This window comes from Caretta caretta, chromosome 24 (assembly GCF_965140235.1).
Source record: "Caretta caretta isolate rCarCar2 chromosome 24, rCarCar1.hap1, whole genome shotgun sequence".
NCBI lineage: Eukaryota > Metazoa > Chordata > Testudines > Cheloniidae > Caretta > Caretta caretta.
The window spans coordinates 19,692,737-19,707,493 of NC_134229.1; the positions used below are offsets into that span (position 1 = coordinate 19,692,737).

The 14,757-nt window shown below is 47.9% G+C and overlaps 1 protein-coding gene across 1 annotated transcript; it reads left to right on the forward strand.

The window, feature by feature from the left end:
- Window positions 1-7,504: 7,504 nt before the first annotated feature.
- LOC125625780 (serine protease 1-like) lies at window positions 7,505-10,374 on the forward strand. Its single transcript, XM_048828267.2, has 5 exons — window positions 7,505-7,544; window positions 7,628-7,793; window positions 8,590-8,849; window positions 9,069-9,205; window positions 10,225-10,374. Exons 1-5 carry the CDS (start codon window positions 7,505-7,507, stop codon window positions 10,372-10,374), a joined length of 753 nt encoding a protein of 250 aa, XP_048684224.2.
- Window positions 10,375-14,757: the final 4,383 nt, after the last annotated feature.

Sequence of the window (14,757 nt, forward strand, 5' to 3'; positions counted from 1 at the left end):
GGTAAAATTAATTTGTACCTTGGGGAAGTTTTAACCTAAGCTGGTAAAAGTAAGCTTAGGAGGTTTTCATGCAGGTCCCCACATCTGGAATGCGTTACCTAGGGAGGTGGTAGAATCTCCTTCCTTAGAAGTTTTTAAGGTCAGGCTTGACAAAGCCCTGGCTGGGATGATTTAATTGGGGATTGGTCCTGCTTTGAGCAGGGGGTTGGACTAGATGACCTCCTGAGGTCCCTTCCAACCCTGATATTCTATGATCTGTACCCTAGAGTTCAGAGTGGGGAAGGAACCTTGACAGATGGTGAATTCTCTACATACTGGGTGGGTTTGTGCCCATGTCCCTTTAGTGTTTATTTTCCCATGTAGGAGGAGGGTGGTTCAGGTCAGCCCTTTGGAGATACATTTAACAATGCTTAATATGCTAACAAATGAAAGAGAAGGTTGCCCAATAATCCCGATAATACCACCACTACCAGGGTCACTCACTGGAAAATCAAACACTGATTAGAACTTGTTCTGCCTACTGGTGTTAGTTACTTTCCCTTGTCAGAGCAAAGAAAATGATGACACGTCCAATGTGCTCGCAGAGCCAGGGGGAACCAGCGTTGGGGTTCAGTCCTGGGGTCTGAGGAGAGTGAACAATGACCACTGGCCATTCAAGACTGTGGGCTCGCTAGAAATGCAGATCATACTTGGACATGAACAACCCCACGGTTATAGCAACAGAGGGGTAGAGGGAGGGTTGTATCTGCAGTTGCCGGCTCAGCACAAGGAAAGTCATAGAATCATAGAATATCAGGGTTGGAAGGGACCTCTGAAGGTCATCTAGTCCAACCCCCTGCTCGAAGCGGGACCAATTCCCAGTTAAATCATCCCAGCCAGAGCTTTGTCAAGCCTGACCTTAAAAACCTCTAAGGAAGGAGATTCTACCACCTCCCTAGGTAACGCATTCCAGTGTTTCACCACCCTCTTAGTGAAAAAGTTTTTCCTAATATCCAATCTAAACCTCCCCCACTGCAACTTGAGACCATTACTCCTCGTTCTGTCATCTGCTACCATTGAGAACAGTCTAGAGCCATCCTCTTTGGAACCCCCTTTCAGGTAGTTGAAAGCAGCTATCAAATCCCCCCTCATTCTTCTCTTCTGCAGGCTAAACAATCCCAGCTCCCTCAGCCTCTCCTCATAAGTCATGTGTTCTAGACCCCTAATCATTTTTGTTGCCCTTCGCTGGACTCTCTCCAATTTATCCACATCCTTCTTGTAGTGTGGGGCCCAAAACTGGACACAGTACTCCAGATGAGGCCTCACCAATGTCGAATAGAGGGGAACGATCACGTCCCTCGATCTGCTCGCTATGCCCCTACTTATACATCCCAAAATGCCATTGGCCTTCTTGGCAACAAGGGCACACTGCTGACTCATATCCAGCTTCTCGTCCACTGTCACCCCTAGGTCCTTTTCCGCAGAACTGCTGCCTAGCCATTCGGTCCCTAGTCTGTAGCTGTGCATTGGGTTCTTCCCCCAGTCACCCCAGTGCAGCAGGCAGCTCAACGCTGATGTACCTTTCAGGCCTGTCTAGCTAGGTCCTTCTATGGCCGCAAGCATCTTTCAGGGCTTTTCTACCCTACAGGTTAGATCGGTATAACTTAGATCACTCCGGGATGTGAATAAGCCACCCCCTGAGCAACATAAGTTACACTGACCTAAGCGCCGGTGCAGATAACTACCGCCTCTTGTGGAGGTGGTTTTATTATGCTGACGGGAGAACTCTCTCCCATCGGTGCAGCTGCACCCCTGTGGTGCTTCTCATGTAGACTAGCATTCAGTCTCACCCACAGGGGGAAGCAGGTAACACTGTCCCTCTTACAGATGGGGACCAAAAAGGAAAAAGGGAAGAAGGAGGATCCTGGGAACTACAGGCCAGTCAGCCTCACCTCAGTCCCTGGAAAAATCATGGAGCAGGTCCTCAAGGAATCAATTCTGAAGCACTTAGAGGAGAGGAAAGTGATCAGGAACAGTCAGCATGGATTCACCAAGGGCAAGTCATGCCTGACTAATCTAATTGCCTTCTGTGATGAGATAACTGGCTCTGTGGATGAGGGGAAAGCGGTGGACGTGTTGTTCCTTGACTTTAGCAAAGCTTTTGACACCGTCTCCCACAGTATTCTTGCCAGCAAGTTAAAGAAGTACGGGCTGGATGAATGGACTATAAGGTGGATAGAAAGCTGGCTAGATTGTCGGGCTCAACGGGGAGTGATCAATGGCTCCATGTCTAGTTGGCAGCCGGTATCAAGTGGAGTGCCCCAAGGGTCGGTCCTCGGGCCGGTTTTGTTCAATATCTTCATTAATGATCTGGAGGATGGTGTGGATTGGACCCTCAGCAAGTTTGCAGATGACACTAAACTGGGAGGAGAGGTAGATACACTGGAGGGTAGGGATAGGATACAGAGGGACCTAGACAAATTAGAGGATTGGGCCAAAAGAAATCTGATGAGGTTCAACAAGGACAAGTGCAGAGTCCTGCACTTAGGACAGAAGAATCCCATGCACCGCTATAGACTAGGGACCGAATGGCTCGGCAGCAGTTCTGCAGAAAAGGACCTAGGGGTGACAGTGGACGAGAAGCTGGATATGAGTCAACAGTGTGCCCTTGTTGCCAAGAAGGCCAATGGCATTTTGGGATGTATAAGTAGGGGCATTGCTAGCAGATTGAGGGACGTGATCGTCCCCCTCTATTTGACATTGGTGAGGCCTCATCTGTAGTACTTGTGTCCAGTTTTGGGCCCCACACTACAAGAAGGATGTGGAAAAATTGGAAAATGTCCAGCGAAGGGCAACAAAAATGATTAGGGGTCTGCAACACATGACTTATGAGGAGAGGCTGAGGGAACTGGGATTGTTTAGTCTGCAGAAGAGAAGAATGAGGGGGGATTTGATAGCTGCTTTCAACTATCTGAGAGGTGGTTCCAGAGAGGAAGGTTCCAGACTATTCTCAGTGGTAGAAGAGGACGGGACAAGGAGTAATGGTCTCAAGTTGCAGTGGGGAGGTTTAGGTTGGATATTAGGAAAAACTTTTTCACTAGGAGGGTGGTGAAACACTGGATGTGTTACCTAGGGAGGTGGTAGAATCTCCTTCCTTAGAAGTTTTTAAGGTCAGGCTTGACAAAGCCCTGGCTGGGATGATTTAATTGGGGATTGGTCCTGCTTTGAGCAGGGGGTTGGACTAGATGACCTCCTGAGGTCCCTTCCAACCCTGATATTCTATGATTCTATGATTCTATGATTCATTGAGTCTGTGGCAGAACCAGGATCAAACTCTGGAGTGGGGCTGGGCAGAAAACTGATTCCCACCCAGCTCAGGAGAAGTTTCAACATTCATATTTTCTCTCCGATCTCAAATTGGGATGAAAAGTCAAAATCTTAAACATTTTTGTGAACCAAAAATCAGAAATAATTTTTGGTTCAGGTCAAAGATTTTGTTTTAGTAAATTCAGAACATTGTGTTTCAATTTACCTTATTTTCATTTCTCTTTTTTAGTGCAAATGTACCAACACTTTAAAACAAAAAGTTAGTTTGACTCAAAATGCTGAAACTTACTGGATCTACAGTTCTGAAATTGTTTTAACCAAAAATGTTTCAAGTTGAGTGTGACATTGCACTCCTTATGCTTTAGAAAAATATGTTTATAAGTGTGAATATGATGTAACTGGAATATACTTTATGCAAAGGTCTCTTGTAAGGCATCATTACAAAGCTTATCATCTACTGAGTGTGTTCATCCCATTTGTTTGCATGTATTATTTCTATGTCTGGTGTTAGGAGAATAAGAGAGAAACTGATATATTACTGGTTTCAGAGGAACAGCCGTGTTAGTCTGTATTCGCAAAAAGAAAAGGAGTACTTGTGGCACCTTAGAGACTAACCAATTTATTTGAGCATGAGCTTTCGTGAGCTACAGCTCACTTCATCAGATGTATACCGTGGAAACTGCAGCAGACTTTATATACACACAGAGAATATGAAACAATACCTCCTCCCACCCCACTGTCCTGCTGGTAATAGCTTATCTAAAGTGATCAACAGGTGGGCCATTTCCAGCACAAATCCAGGTTTTCTCACCCTCCACCCCCCCACACAAATTCACTCTCCTGCTGGTGATAGCCCATCCAAAGTGACAACTCTTTACACAATGTGCATGATAATCAAGTTGGGCTATTTCCTGCACAAATCCAGGTTTTCTCACATCCCCCCCACCCCCATACACACACAAACTCACTCTCCTGCTGGTAATAGCTCATCCAAACTGACCACTCTCCAAGTTTAAATCCAAGTTAAACCAGAACATCTGGGGGGGGGGGGTAGGAAAAAACAAGAGGAAATAGGCTACCTTGCATAATGACTTAGCCACTCCCAGTCTCTATTTAAGCCTAAATTAATAGTATCCAATTTGCAAATGCATTCCAATTCAGCAGTTTCTCGCTGGAGTCTGGATTTGAAGTTTTTTTGTTTTAAGATAGCGACCTTCATGTCTGTGATTGCGTGACCAGAGAGATTGAAGTGTTCTCCGACTGGTTTATGAATGTTATAATTCTTGACATCTGATTTGTGTCCATTTATTCTTTTACGTAGAGACTGTCCAGTTTGACCAATGTACATGGCAGAGGGGCATTGCTGGCACACGATGGCATAGATCACATTGGTGGATGTGCAGGTGAACGAGCCTCTGATAGTGTGGCTGATGTTATTAGGCCCTGTGATGGTGTCCCCTGAATAGATATGTGGGCACAATTGGCAACGGGCTTTGTTGCAAGGATAAGTTCCTGGGTTAGTGGTTCTGTTGTGTGGTATGTGGTTGTTGGTGAGTATTTGCTTCAGGTTGCGGGGCTGTCTGTAGGCAAGGACTGGCCTGTCTCCCAAGATTTGTGAGAGTGTTGGGTCATCCTTTAGGATAGGTTGTAGATCCTTAATAATGCGTTGGAGGGGTTTTAGTTGGGGGCTGAAGGTGACGGCTAGTGGCATTCTGTTATTTTCTTTGTTAGGCCTGTCCTGTAGTAGGTAAGTTCTGGGAAGTCTTCTGGCTCTATCAATCTGTTTCTTTACTTCTGCAGGTGGGTATTGTAGTTGTAAGAAAGCTTGACAGAGATCTTGTAGGTGTTTGTCTCTGTCTGAGGGGTTGGAGCAAATGCGGTTGTATCGCATTGCTTGGCTGTAGACGATGGATCGTGTGGTGTGGTCAGGGTGAAAGCTGGAGGCATGCAGGTAGGAATAGCGGTCAGTAGGTTTCCGGTATAGGGTGGTGTTTATGTGACCATTGTTTATTAGCACTGTAGTGTCCAGGAAGTGGATCTCTTGTGTGGACTGGACCAGGCTGAGGTTGGTGGTGGGATGGAAATTGTTGAAATCATGGTGGAATTCCTCAAGGGCTTCTTTTCCATGGGTCCAGATGATGAAGATGTCATCAATATAGCGCAAGTAGAGTAGGGGCTTTAGGGGACGAGAGCTGAGGAAGCGTTGAGCAAATGCTCACCAACAACCACATACCACACAACAGAACCACTAACCTAGGAACTTATCCTTGCAACAAAGCCCGTTGCCAATTGTGCCCACATATCTATTCAGGGGACACCATCACAGGGCCTAATAACATCAGCCACACTATCAGAGGCTCGTTCACCTGCACATCCACCAATGTGATCTATGCCATCATGTGCCAGCAATGCCCCTCTGCCATGTACATTGGTCAAACTGGACAGTCTCTACGTAAAAGAATAAATGGACACAAATCAGATGTCAAGAATTATAACATTCATAAACCAGTCGGAGAACACTTCAATCTCTCTGGTCACGCAATCACAGACATGAAGGTCGCTATCTTAAAACAAAAAAACTTCAAATCCAGACTCCAGCGAGAAACTGCTGAATTGGAATGCATTTGCAAATTGGATACTATTAATTTAGGCTTAAATAGAGACTGGGAGTGGCTAAGTCATTATGCAAGGTAGCCTATTTCCTCTTGTTTTTTCCTACCCCCCCCCCCCCCCAGATGTTCTGGTTTAACTTGGATTTAAACTTGGAGAGTGGTCAGTTTGGATGAGCTATTACCAGCAGGAGAGTGAGTTTGTGTATGTATGGGGGTGGGGGGGATGTGAGAAAACCTGGATTTGTGCAGGAAATAGCCCAACTTGATTATCATGCACATTGTGTAAAGAGTTGTCACTTTGGATGGGCTATCACCAGCAGGAGAGTGAATTTGTGTGGGGGGGTGGAGGGTGAGAAAACCTGGATTTGTGCTGGAAATGGCCCAACCTGATGATCACTTTAGATAAGCTATTACCAGCAGGACAGTGGGGTGGGAGGAGGTATTGTTTCATATTCTCTGTGTATATATAAAGTCTGCTGCAGTTTCCACGGTATGTATCCGATGAAGTGAGCTGTAGCTCACGAAAGCTCATGCTCAAATAAATTGGTTAGTCTCTAAGGTGCCACAAGTACTCCTTTTCTTTTTGTTCTGTCTGTTATTACTTGAAACCACTTAAATCCTACTTTTTATACTTAATAAAATCGCTTTTGTTTATTAATTAACCCAGAGTAAGTGATTAATACCTGGTGGAGCAAACAGCTGTGCATCTCTCTCTATCAGTGTCATAGAGGGCAGACAATGTATGAGTTTACCCTGTATACGTTTTATACAGAGTAAAACAGATTTATTTGGGGTTTGGATCCCATTGCGACCTGGGTGTCTGGGTGCTGGAGACAGGAGCACTTGCTGAGCTGTTTTCAGTTGAGCCTGCAGCTTTGCAGGCTTGGTTCAGACCCTGGGTCTGTGTTGCAGCAGGCTACTAAGTCTGGCTCAACAAGGCAGGGTTCTGGAGTCCCAAGCTGGCAGGGAAGATGGGCTCAGAGGTAGTTTCAGCACATCAGGTGACAGTCCCAAGGGAGTCTCTGTGACTGAACCCGTCACAGTGAGTATTCCATCAAACCCGACACTGTTTCACAAACAGTTACTGTTTTGATCAATCAACATTTTCCAACAACAACAAAAGTTGAATTGGAAAATTCCTGACCAGCTCTACCCAGGAGCCCTGAGTCCCAGTCCAGCACATTAATAAAAAAGCCTTGCATTTCCTCACCATTCATTCCCATGGAAGCCCACTATTTGGAGGCCTTATGTGGGCTGCCGAGCCTTGGGCTGGTGGATTTGACATGCCCAATGCCTATTTATCACTTCCAGCCCATGCTGAAGGTTGAGTTGCACTGGGCAAATTTCACCCAAATGGCATAGGAAGCAGGTTGTGCCCTGAACTATTTTTAGCCCCTGTTCCCTCCTCTGCAGTAAACCCCTCCCCAAGGGAATGCAGCAGGTGGAGCAGACAGTTATTTACCTGGGGAGACAGATGTGGTTTTGTTTCTAAATTCAGTCCCTAATCACTGACAGCTGTTGGATCATGTGAACAGTTCAGCTTGTATAAACCCACCCGCTCCTTGTGTCCAACTCAGGCTGGCACCATGGAGATCTTCTTGTTCGCTCTTCTGCTGAGTGCCACAGGTATCTGCTCTCCCCACTGGCCTCTCCTTTCTCCCTGTTCTAACCCCCCCAGGCTAATTCCCATCATCCTGTTTGCCTTTCAGCTGCCTCACAGCTGGAAGATGATGATAAGATAATAAATGGATATGAATGCTCGCCCCACTCCCAGCCCTGGCAGGTCTATTTCACGTATGGCTCAAACTATCGCTGGTGCGGGGGGTCTCTCATCAATGAGTGGTGGATCATCTCGGCAGCTCATTGCTACAAAACGTGAGTCGAGCAGTTCAGGAGAATTCATCCCTGTCCTAGCACAAGGCACAGGCCCCTGTAGGGATGAAGCGAATCTTGGTGGGACCCAGGCCTTGTGGGTGTTACATGGGGGCCTAGGTTGTATTTCCCAAGCAACTGAACCATGGGAAACACTGTAATGCAGTTGCAAAAAAGGCTAATATAATTCTAGGGTGTATTAGCAGGAGTGTTGCATATCAGACAAAGGAGGTCATGGGCCACTTGACTTGGACCTGGGGAGGCCTCAGCTAATGTAATAGGTCCAAAGCTGGGTGCCACACTTTAGGAAAGATGTGGACAAGCTGGAGAGAGTCCAGAGGACAGCAACAAAAATGATCAAAGATTTAGAAAACCTGACTTCTGAGGACAGGGTAAAACAACTGGGCATGTTTAGGTTTGAGAAAAGAAGTCTAAGGGAGGAGCCTGATAACAGTCTTCAAATATGAAAAGGGGTGTTATAAAGAAGCCAGTGATGAGTTGTTTTCCCTGTCCACTGAAGGTAGGACAAGAAGCAATGGGTGTAATCAGCAGCAAGGCAGACTTATCTTAGATATTATGAAAACCTTCTAACTCTCGGAGTAGTTAGGCATTGAAACAGGCTCCAAGGGATGGTGTGGAGTCCCCATCACTGGAAGGTTTAAGAACAGGAGGAACAAACATGTGTCAGGGCTAGTCTAGGGTTACTTGGTCTTGCCTTGGTGCAGGGGGGCAGGATGTGATGACTTCTCGAGATCTCTCCCAGCCCTGCATTTCTATACTCTGTGGCTGTTCCCTGCAGGCCCAGGACCCTGGTGGCTCATCTCGGGGAGCATGACACCAGTGCAGACGAGGGCACTGAGCAGCATATCCAGGTGGCCAAAGCCTTCCCATTCCCCAAGTACAACCAATACACCATGAATAATGACATCATGCTGGTGAAGCTAGCCCAACCGGCCCGGTTCAGTGCCTACGTGCAGCCCATCCCCATCTCCAGCAGCTGCCCTGTGCCAGGGAAGCAGTGCCTGGTCTCTGGCTGGGGGAATCTCCTCACGTCTGGGGGTAAGATACAGTGGAGACAACTTCAGCTCAGGGAACATCTTCAAGGGGGAGGGGGCCATCAGCAATAATCCTGACTTACACCGTCTCCAATGGGGTTACTCCTGATTTACACTGGCATGGGTGATGGGGGAATCAGGCCCCATCTGAAGGGTGCTTCTCTGCCTTTGAATAGTCTGTGCCATTAGATCCCCATTTATCCCCATACTCTCTCCTCCCCAGTTCAGTACCCGGATGCCCTACAGTGTCTGAATGTGCCCATCCTCTCTGACTCTGCCTGTCGTGCCGCCTACCCCGGTCGCATCACCACAAACATGTTCTGTGCTGGCTACCTAGAGGGGGGCAAGGACTCTTGCCAGGTATGGAGGGAGTGGCTGGTTAGGTTTGGGGTGTGTGAGGAGGTTGCCTTTCATTCAGCTACACTGGGGTTCAAAGCGAATGCTGTTTCCTCAGTACATGGCAAGAAATCACTATGCTTGGGATTTGCAAGTACAAGGACGATGACCTCTAGGCATGTGTCCTGGGGAAGTCAGGATTGGGTGATCATGATGTCATTGGCGTCATTATGGGGTGCACTTGCACGTTTCTGGGATATTTCCTCTCAGTGCAGCCAGGTGTCTGTGTGTGTGGGCGCACATGAGTCATAGGGTGTTCATGTGTGCAGAGGAATATGCAATATGTGCGTTTGTGCAGATAGGTGTGTAAGTCAAGGGGTTTGTACACATTACTGTTTACAGAAGGCGGTGTGTGTTGGTGTGTCTGGTGCTAGGATACATATATGTATTAGTAGTGCCTGCAGAAGGGGGTGTTAATGCATGCACAGTAATGTGTATGTGCATGAATATGCATAGGAGGTTATGTCCGTTCCAAAGAGGACACCTTACCCCAGCTTGCAGCTCTGCGGAGAGAGGTCACTACCACTTGCTAGACAATAAATCCACACCAATAGCAATATCTGACCTACAGTTTCTAGGCAAAGCCCTGAAATTCTGCTCCAGCCCAGGACCTAGGCACCAAAGAACTCCGACTAACTAACCCCCTAATGTACACAGCCCCTGGGCTGTGCACTGGCCCCTGTGCCTCAGGCAAGTTGATTCAGTCTCCTAAGCTGCTTTGACTCTGTAGGTTCCTGTGATGTGGTCTGGCACTTCCCACCCTAGCACTTCACTGGTGCTGGGATGTCCCAGCGAGGGCATGTGTGAGGGAGAAGGATGGGGGGCCTGGGATGGGCAGGTCTTTCCACTGTTATCGACATCACCTGGACCTGGGCTGACAGCCACATCCAGCCCTAGGTGGTGACTCCAACTCGCTTGGGCACAGCTCTCTTGCCAGATTCTAATGTCATGAAGAGACCTGCACAACTCTTTGTTCCCTGCAGGGAGACTCTGGTGGGCCAGTGGTCTGTAATGGAGAGCTGACGGGGGTGGTGTCCTGGGGCAACGGGTGTGCCCAGAAGAACTACCCTGGTGTCTATACCACAGTGTGTAACTACGTGTCCTGGATTGAGGAGGTCATTGCCAACAACTGACATGTTCAGACCTCCCCTGTCCCACTTCGCCTGCTGCCTGGATAAAAGTGATTGAAACCTTCTCAGTAAAATAGGGGGCCTGCCGTGATGCCAAGAAACCCAGTAAGGAAGACACAAGAAGCTTAGGAGAGACACATCAAATGCGGGTCTGAAATCCCAACTCATCAATAAAACTCAGTTCCTACATCCTGCTGAATACTTGGCATTTTTAGCCCAGATCAGCGCTTGAATCCCATACTGATATAGTTATAATTAGATGAATATTATGACAGCAAGCTCAGGAGGCCGCTGCTGGGCTTGGTGCTGCACAGCACACAGCGAGTGACACACCCAGCCCAAAAGAGCTTCCAGATGAAACTGACAAAGCCAGGTCCCCATTCTATAGCTGGGGAATTGAGCTGCAGAGAGATTCAGTGACTTGCCCAAGGGCACCCAGGAAGTCTGAGCTACGAATTGGCTGCAGATAGCTGTAGTCCCAGCAGATGCCCCTGCTGCATTGTATGGGGTGAGGGGCTGGGACTCATGGGGAACAGCCTAGGAGGCTGGCAATCTATAGCATGTCCCTAGTGTGGAAGTCACTGAGAATCTCATCCACTTCAGTAAGATTTTTGCCTGGGTTTTGACAGGACTCCTGGGTTCTGTCCCATTTCCTCGAGGAGTCACCAGCTCTTCCTTGCAGGGCAAGTGTTGTAAAAGCATTTTACAAATATCAGTCACCACAGATGGCAACCGGGTGTGATGGGTTGGATCACAGAAACCCCCTTGGAGGCTGCCAATTGACGTGCCGAGACTACTTCTGCTCCTGCTTTCCTGCCCTGTCAGCTTAGGACTTCAGTGCCCTGCCTGGTTTGAGCCAGACTCGCTAGCCTGCTGCAAACCCAACCCAGGTCTGAACCACGTCCCCTAACAGCTGCAGGCTTAACTGAAAGCAGCTCACAGAAGTGTGCCTGTCTTTAACACTCAGATGCCCAACTCCCAATGGGGTCCAAACCCTAAATAAATCCATTTTACCCTGTATAAAGCTTATACACCCTCTATAACACTGACAGAGAGAGATGCACAGCTGTATGCCCCCTTAATTAACTCTGGGTTAATTAATAAGTAAAAAGTGATTTTATTAACTACAGAAAGTAGGATTTAAGTGGTTCCAAGTAGTAACAGACAGAACAAAGTGAATTACCAAGCAAAATAAAATAAAACACACAAGTCTAAGTCTAGTACAGTAATAAAACTGAATACAGATAAAATCTCACCCGTAGAGATGTGTCAATAAGTTTCTTTCACAGACTGGACACCTTCCTAGTCTGGGCACAATCCTTTCCCCTGGTACAGCCCTTGTTCCAGCCCAGGTGGGAGCTAGGGGATTCCTCATGATGGCTCCCCTTTGGTCTGTTCCACCCACTTATATATCTTTTGCACAAGGCGGAAATCCTTTGTCCCTCTGGGTTCCCATGCCTCCTTCTCAATGGAAAAGCACCAGGTTAACGATGGATTCCAATTCAGGTGACATGGTCACATGTCACTGTAAGACCCCAAGCCTTCATCCCTCACAGGAAGGCCTGCCTGCAAACAGAGCCATCCACAGTCAATTGTCCTGGCTGCTGGGAGCCATCAAGATTCCAAACCACCATGAATGGCCCACATTTTGCGTAATTACAATAGGCCCTCAGAGTTATATTTCATATTTCTAGTTTCAGATACAAGAGTGATCCATTTATACAAATACGATGACTACACTCAGTAGATTATAAGCTTTGTAATGATATCTTGCAAGAGACCTTTTGCATGGAGCATATTTTAGTTACATTATAGTCACACTCATCAGCATATTTTCATAAAATCATATAGAGTACAACGTCACACTGGGGACAGGTGCATTCAAGAGGGGAGGTGTGTGGAGGAGTGGAGACCCCCGGTGGAGGTGTTAAGTCCCATGCCACAGAACCGCAGCAGCTGTGAAAGGTGGCCTTCCCCCAGCTACAGCTCCTGGCTGAGTGCTCCATGAGTATTCACATGCAGACTGTGAGCTCTCAGGGCAGGGACTACCTTGTTATCATACAGCAGGGGCTGGCACAGCAGGGCCTTGTCCCCAGGCTAGGTCTTCTTGGCCCTAGTGCAAAGCACCTGAAAATAAAGGCTCTGCAGCCATGCAAGGTGTCCTATGAACACATGGGCATCGCGGTTCCCAGTCTGAATTTGCCCCATGTCCACATGGAGTATGGCCCAACAAGTCTAGGGGAGCCAGAGTGACTGCACAGGTGCATCTGAACCTGAGCACGTTAGTTATGCTGGGGGGCGATGCCCACAGCATCAGTCCATAGATCCTCCCCCCTACGGGAATTTCACCTTCTTCCTCTGCAACAAGACAGAATCCTCCCCCTCTCCCCGCTCACATCTCATCCACATCCTGCTCCAATCACACACCAGGCTCTCTGCCTCTTAGCCTGTCTCCACTGCAGCTTCCCCCCAATCCTCTGCCCCCCTCCATCCCCTGGGGGGGTCAAAGACAGTAGCTGGGCTGTGGAGCAGGCTGAGGGCCAGGAAGATTGGCTGGCATCAGAGAGGCTGGGCAGGTTGGGTTTATTCCATGGAGAAGCTCTCAGCAGATGGTTACCTTGGTGCAGTCCCCCCTCTGGCACCTCCTCGGTAACCCTGAGAAACCAGCCAGCTGCCACATGCCCTCATCCTGAGGGGTTACTTCCCTCTGCACTCTCATGCACTGACCTCAGAGTCAGACTCAGTGCTCACTACATTTGGGGGAGGGGACAGGTTCACAGCCAGCCTGAGAATCCCAGCAGGGCTGGGTTCTTCCCACTGCTGGGTAAGAGGGAGACTGTTACCAGATTTGCCTGTTACTTTGGGGTATGCTTATTTACTAGGGTTACTCTTCTGGGGTGGGGGGTGTTCTGTAATTCTATTAATGTACTGCTTGTGTCACCTGTGTTTGCGTATGGAGCTCTACTCCCTTCTACAAGTCCCCCCCAACGGAGCTATTCTGCAGGACCTAGGGCTGGGTTCCTACACTCACACGGACACCCCAAGTCTGAGTGCAATAGGTCAATCAGCACTTTCAAGCTGACCCCTTATATGTCCCTGGACTCAATGGGCTGGGTTGAGCAGCACTTCCAAGCTGCCACCCTCATATGTCACAGGTTCAGTACGTCCCTATCCCAACTTTTACGTTACAATTGTACTGGTAGTAACCCACTTGATGAGCAAACCCCACAGTATTTTTGGGCTCTACAGGGATCTTTAGCTTAGGTAAGAGAAGCATTGCAGCAGAGTAAATGGGGAAGCTAAAAAACACAAAAGAGTAAAGTTCAGAGAGAGAGAGAGAGACGCAACCAGCTTAACAATAAAAGTTATTTATTGAATAATAGTGATAACTAAACAAGGAGAGCCTAAACAAACAGAACAGTTACATTATTAAAGGTTACAAAAGTCATATATAGAAATCTATACCTGATCAAACAAGTCAGGGTTAGAAAGTTATACCTGAGGTAGAAAAGAAAACAGAGAGAGAGAAAGAGAGGGATCTCACCACTCCACGAAGCTTGAACTGGTCAGGGTTCCCAGGTGATGGTGGTAGCTCAGGGTCCTGAGTGCTGGAGACAGGCAGAGGCCCGAGTACAATCAGTCAGGAGAAGATGAAATCCCAGTGGAACTGATACAGAGTTTGGGTCCATGCATCAGAACACTTACTTGAGCGTGGATAGGGTTTTTTGTAGGGAAACAACAACGGTTCAAGGGAGAACACTAGATTTGTTTATGGGTAAACTGATGACTCAAGGGTTTTCTTTAGGCTAGACAATAGGAGCTGGTCACTCTTGGCTATGGGTGGTGTTCCTTCCAGGGAGCTCACAATGCAATTAGGCAGCTTCAGTATTTTGGATATCAATCAAGGATTCATTACTAGAATTGGTCTGATAACTGCTGAGCAGGGGTAGGTTCATTAACATCTGAAGCAGAGATCCCCATGATGCAGTGCTTCCCTGCTTTTCTGGTCCCAGAGTTCAGTGCAGTTCTTGGCTTGGAATATCTGTTCTCCATTCTGTATGCTAATGGAGATGCCTCTCTGTCCCATCTTTGATGCAGATGAGGCTAGGGGAGTTGCCTTAATCCTATCACCCTTGTCAGGAGGAGTCTAGGTGTGTCTCCCACCGCCCTTCACTGCCCTCTGCAAGTCTTTTCTCTGATCAGTTTTGGTTCAAGCAGAGGCTGGGGAGGGGGTGTCCTTCATGAGTCAGACAGGCTGGATACTGCGCTCTGGTTCCCCAAGAACACAGAGCTGACTGGCCTTGGTGTAGTCCCCCCTCTGGCTCCTCCTTGGTAACCCTGAGAAACCAGCCAGCTGCCACATGCCCTCATCCTGGGGTGAAACAG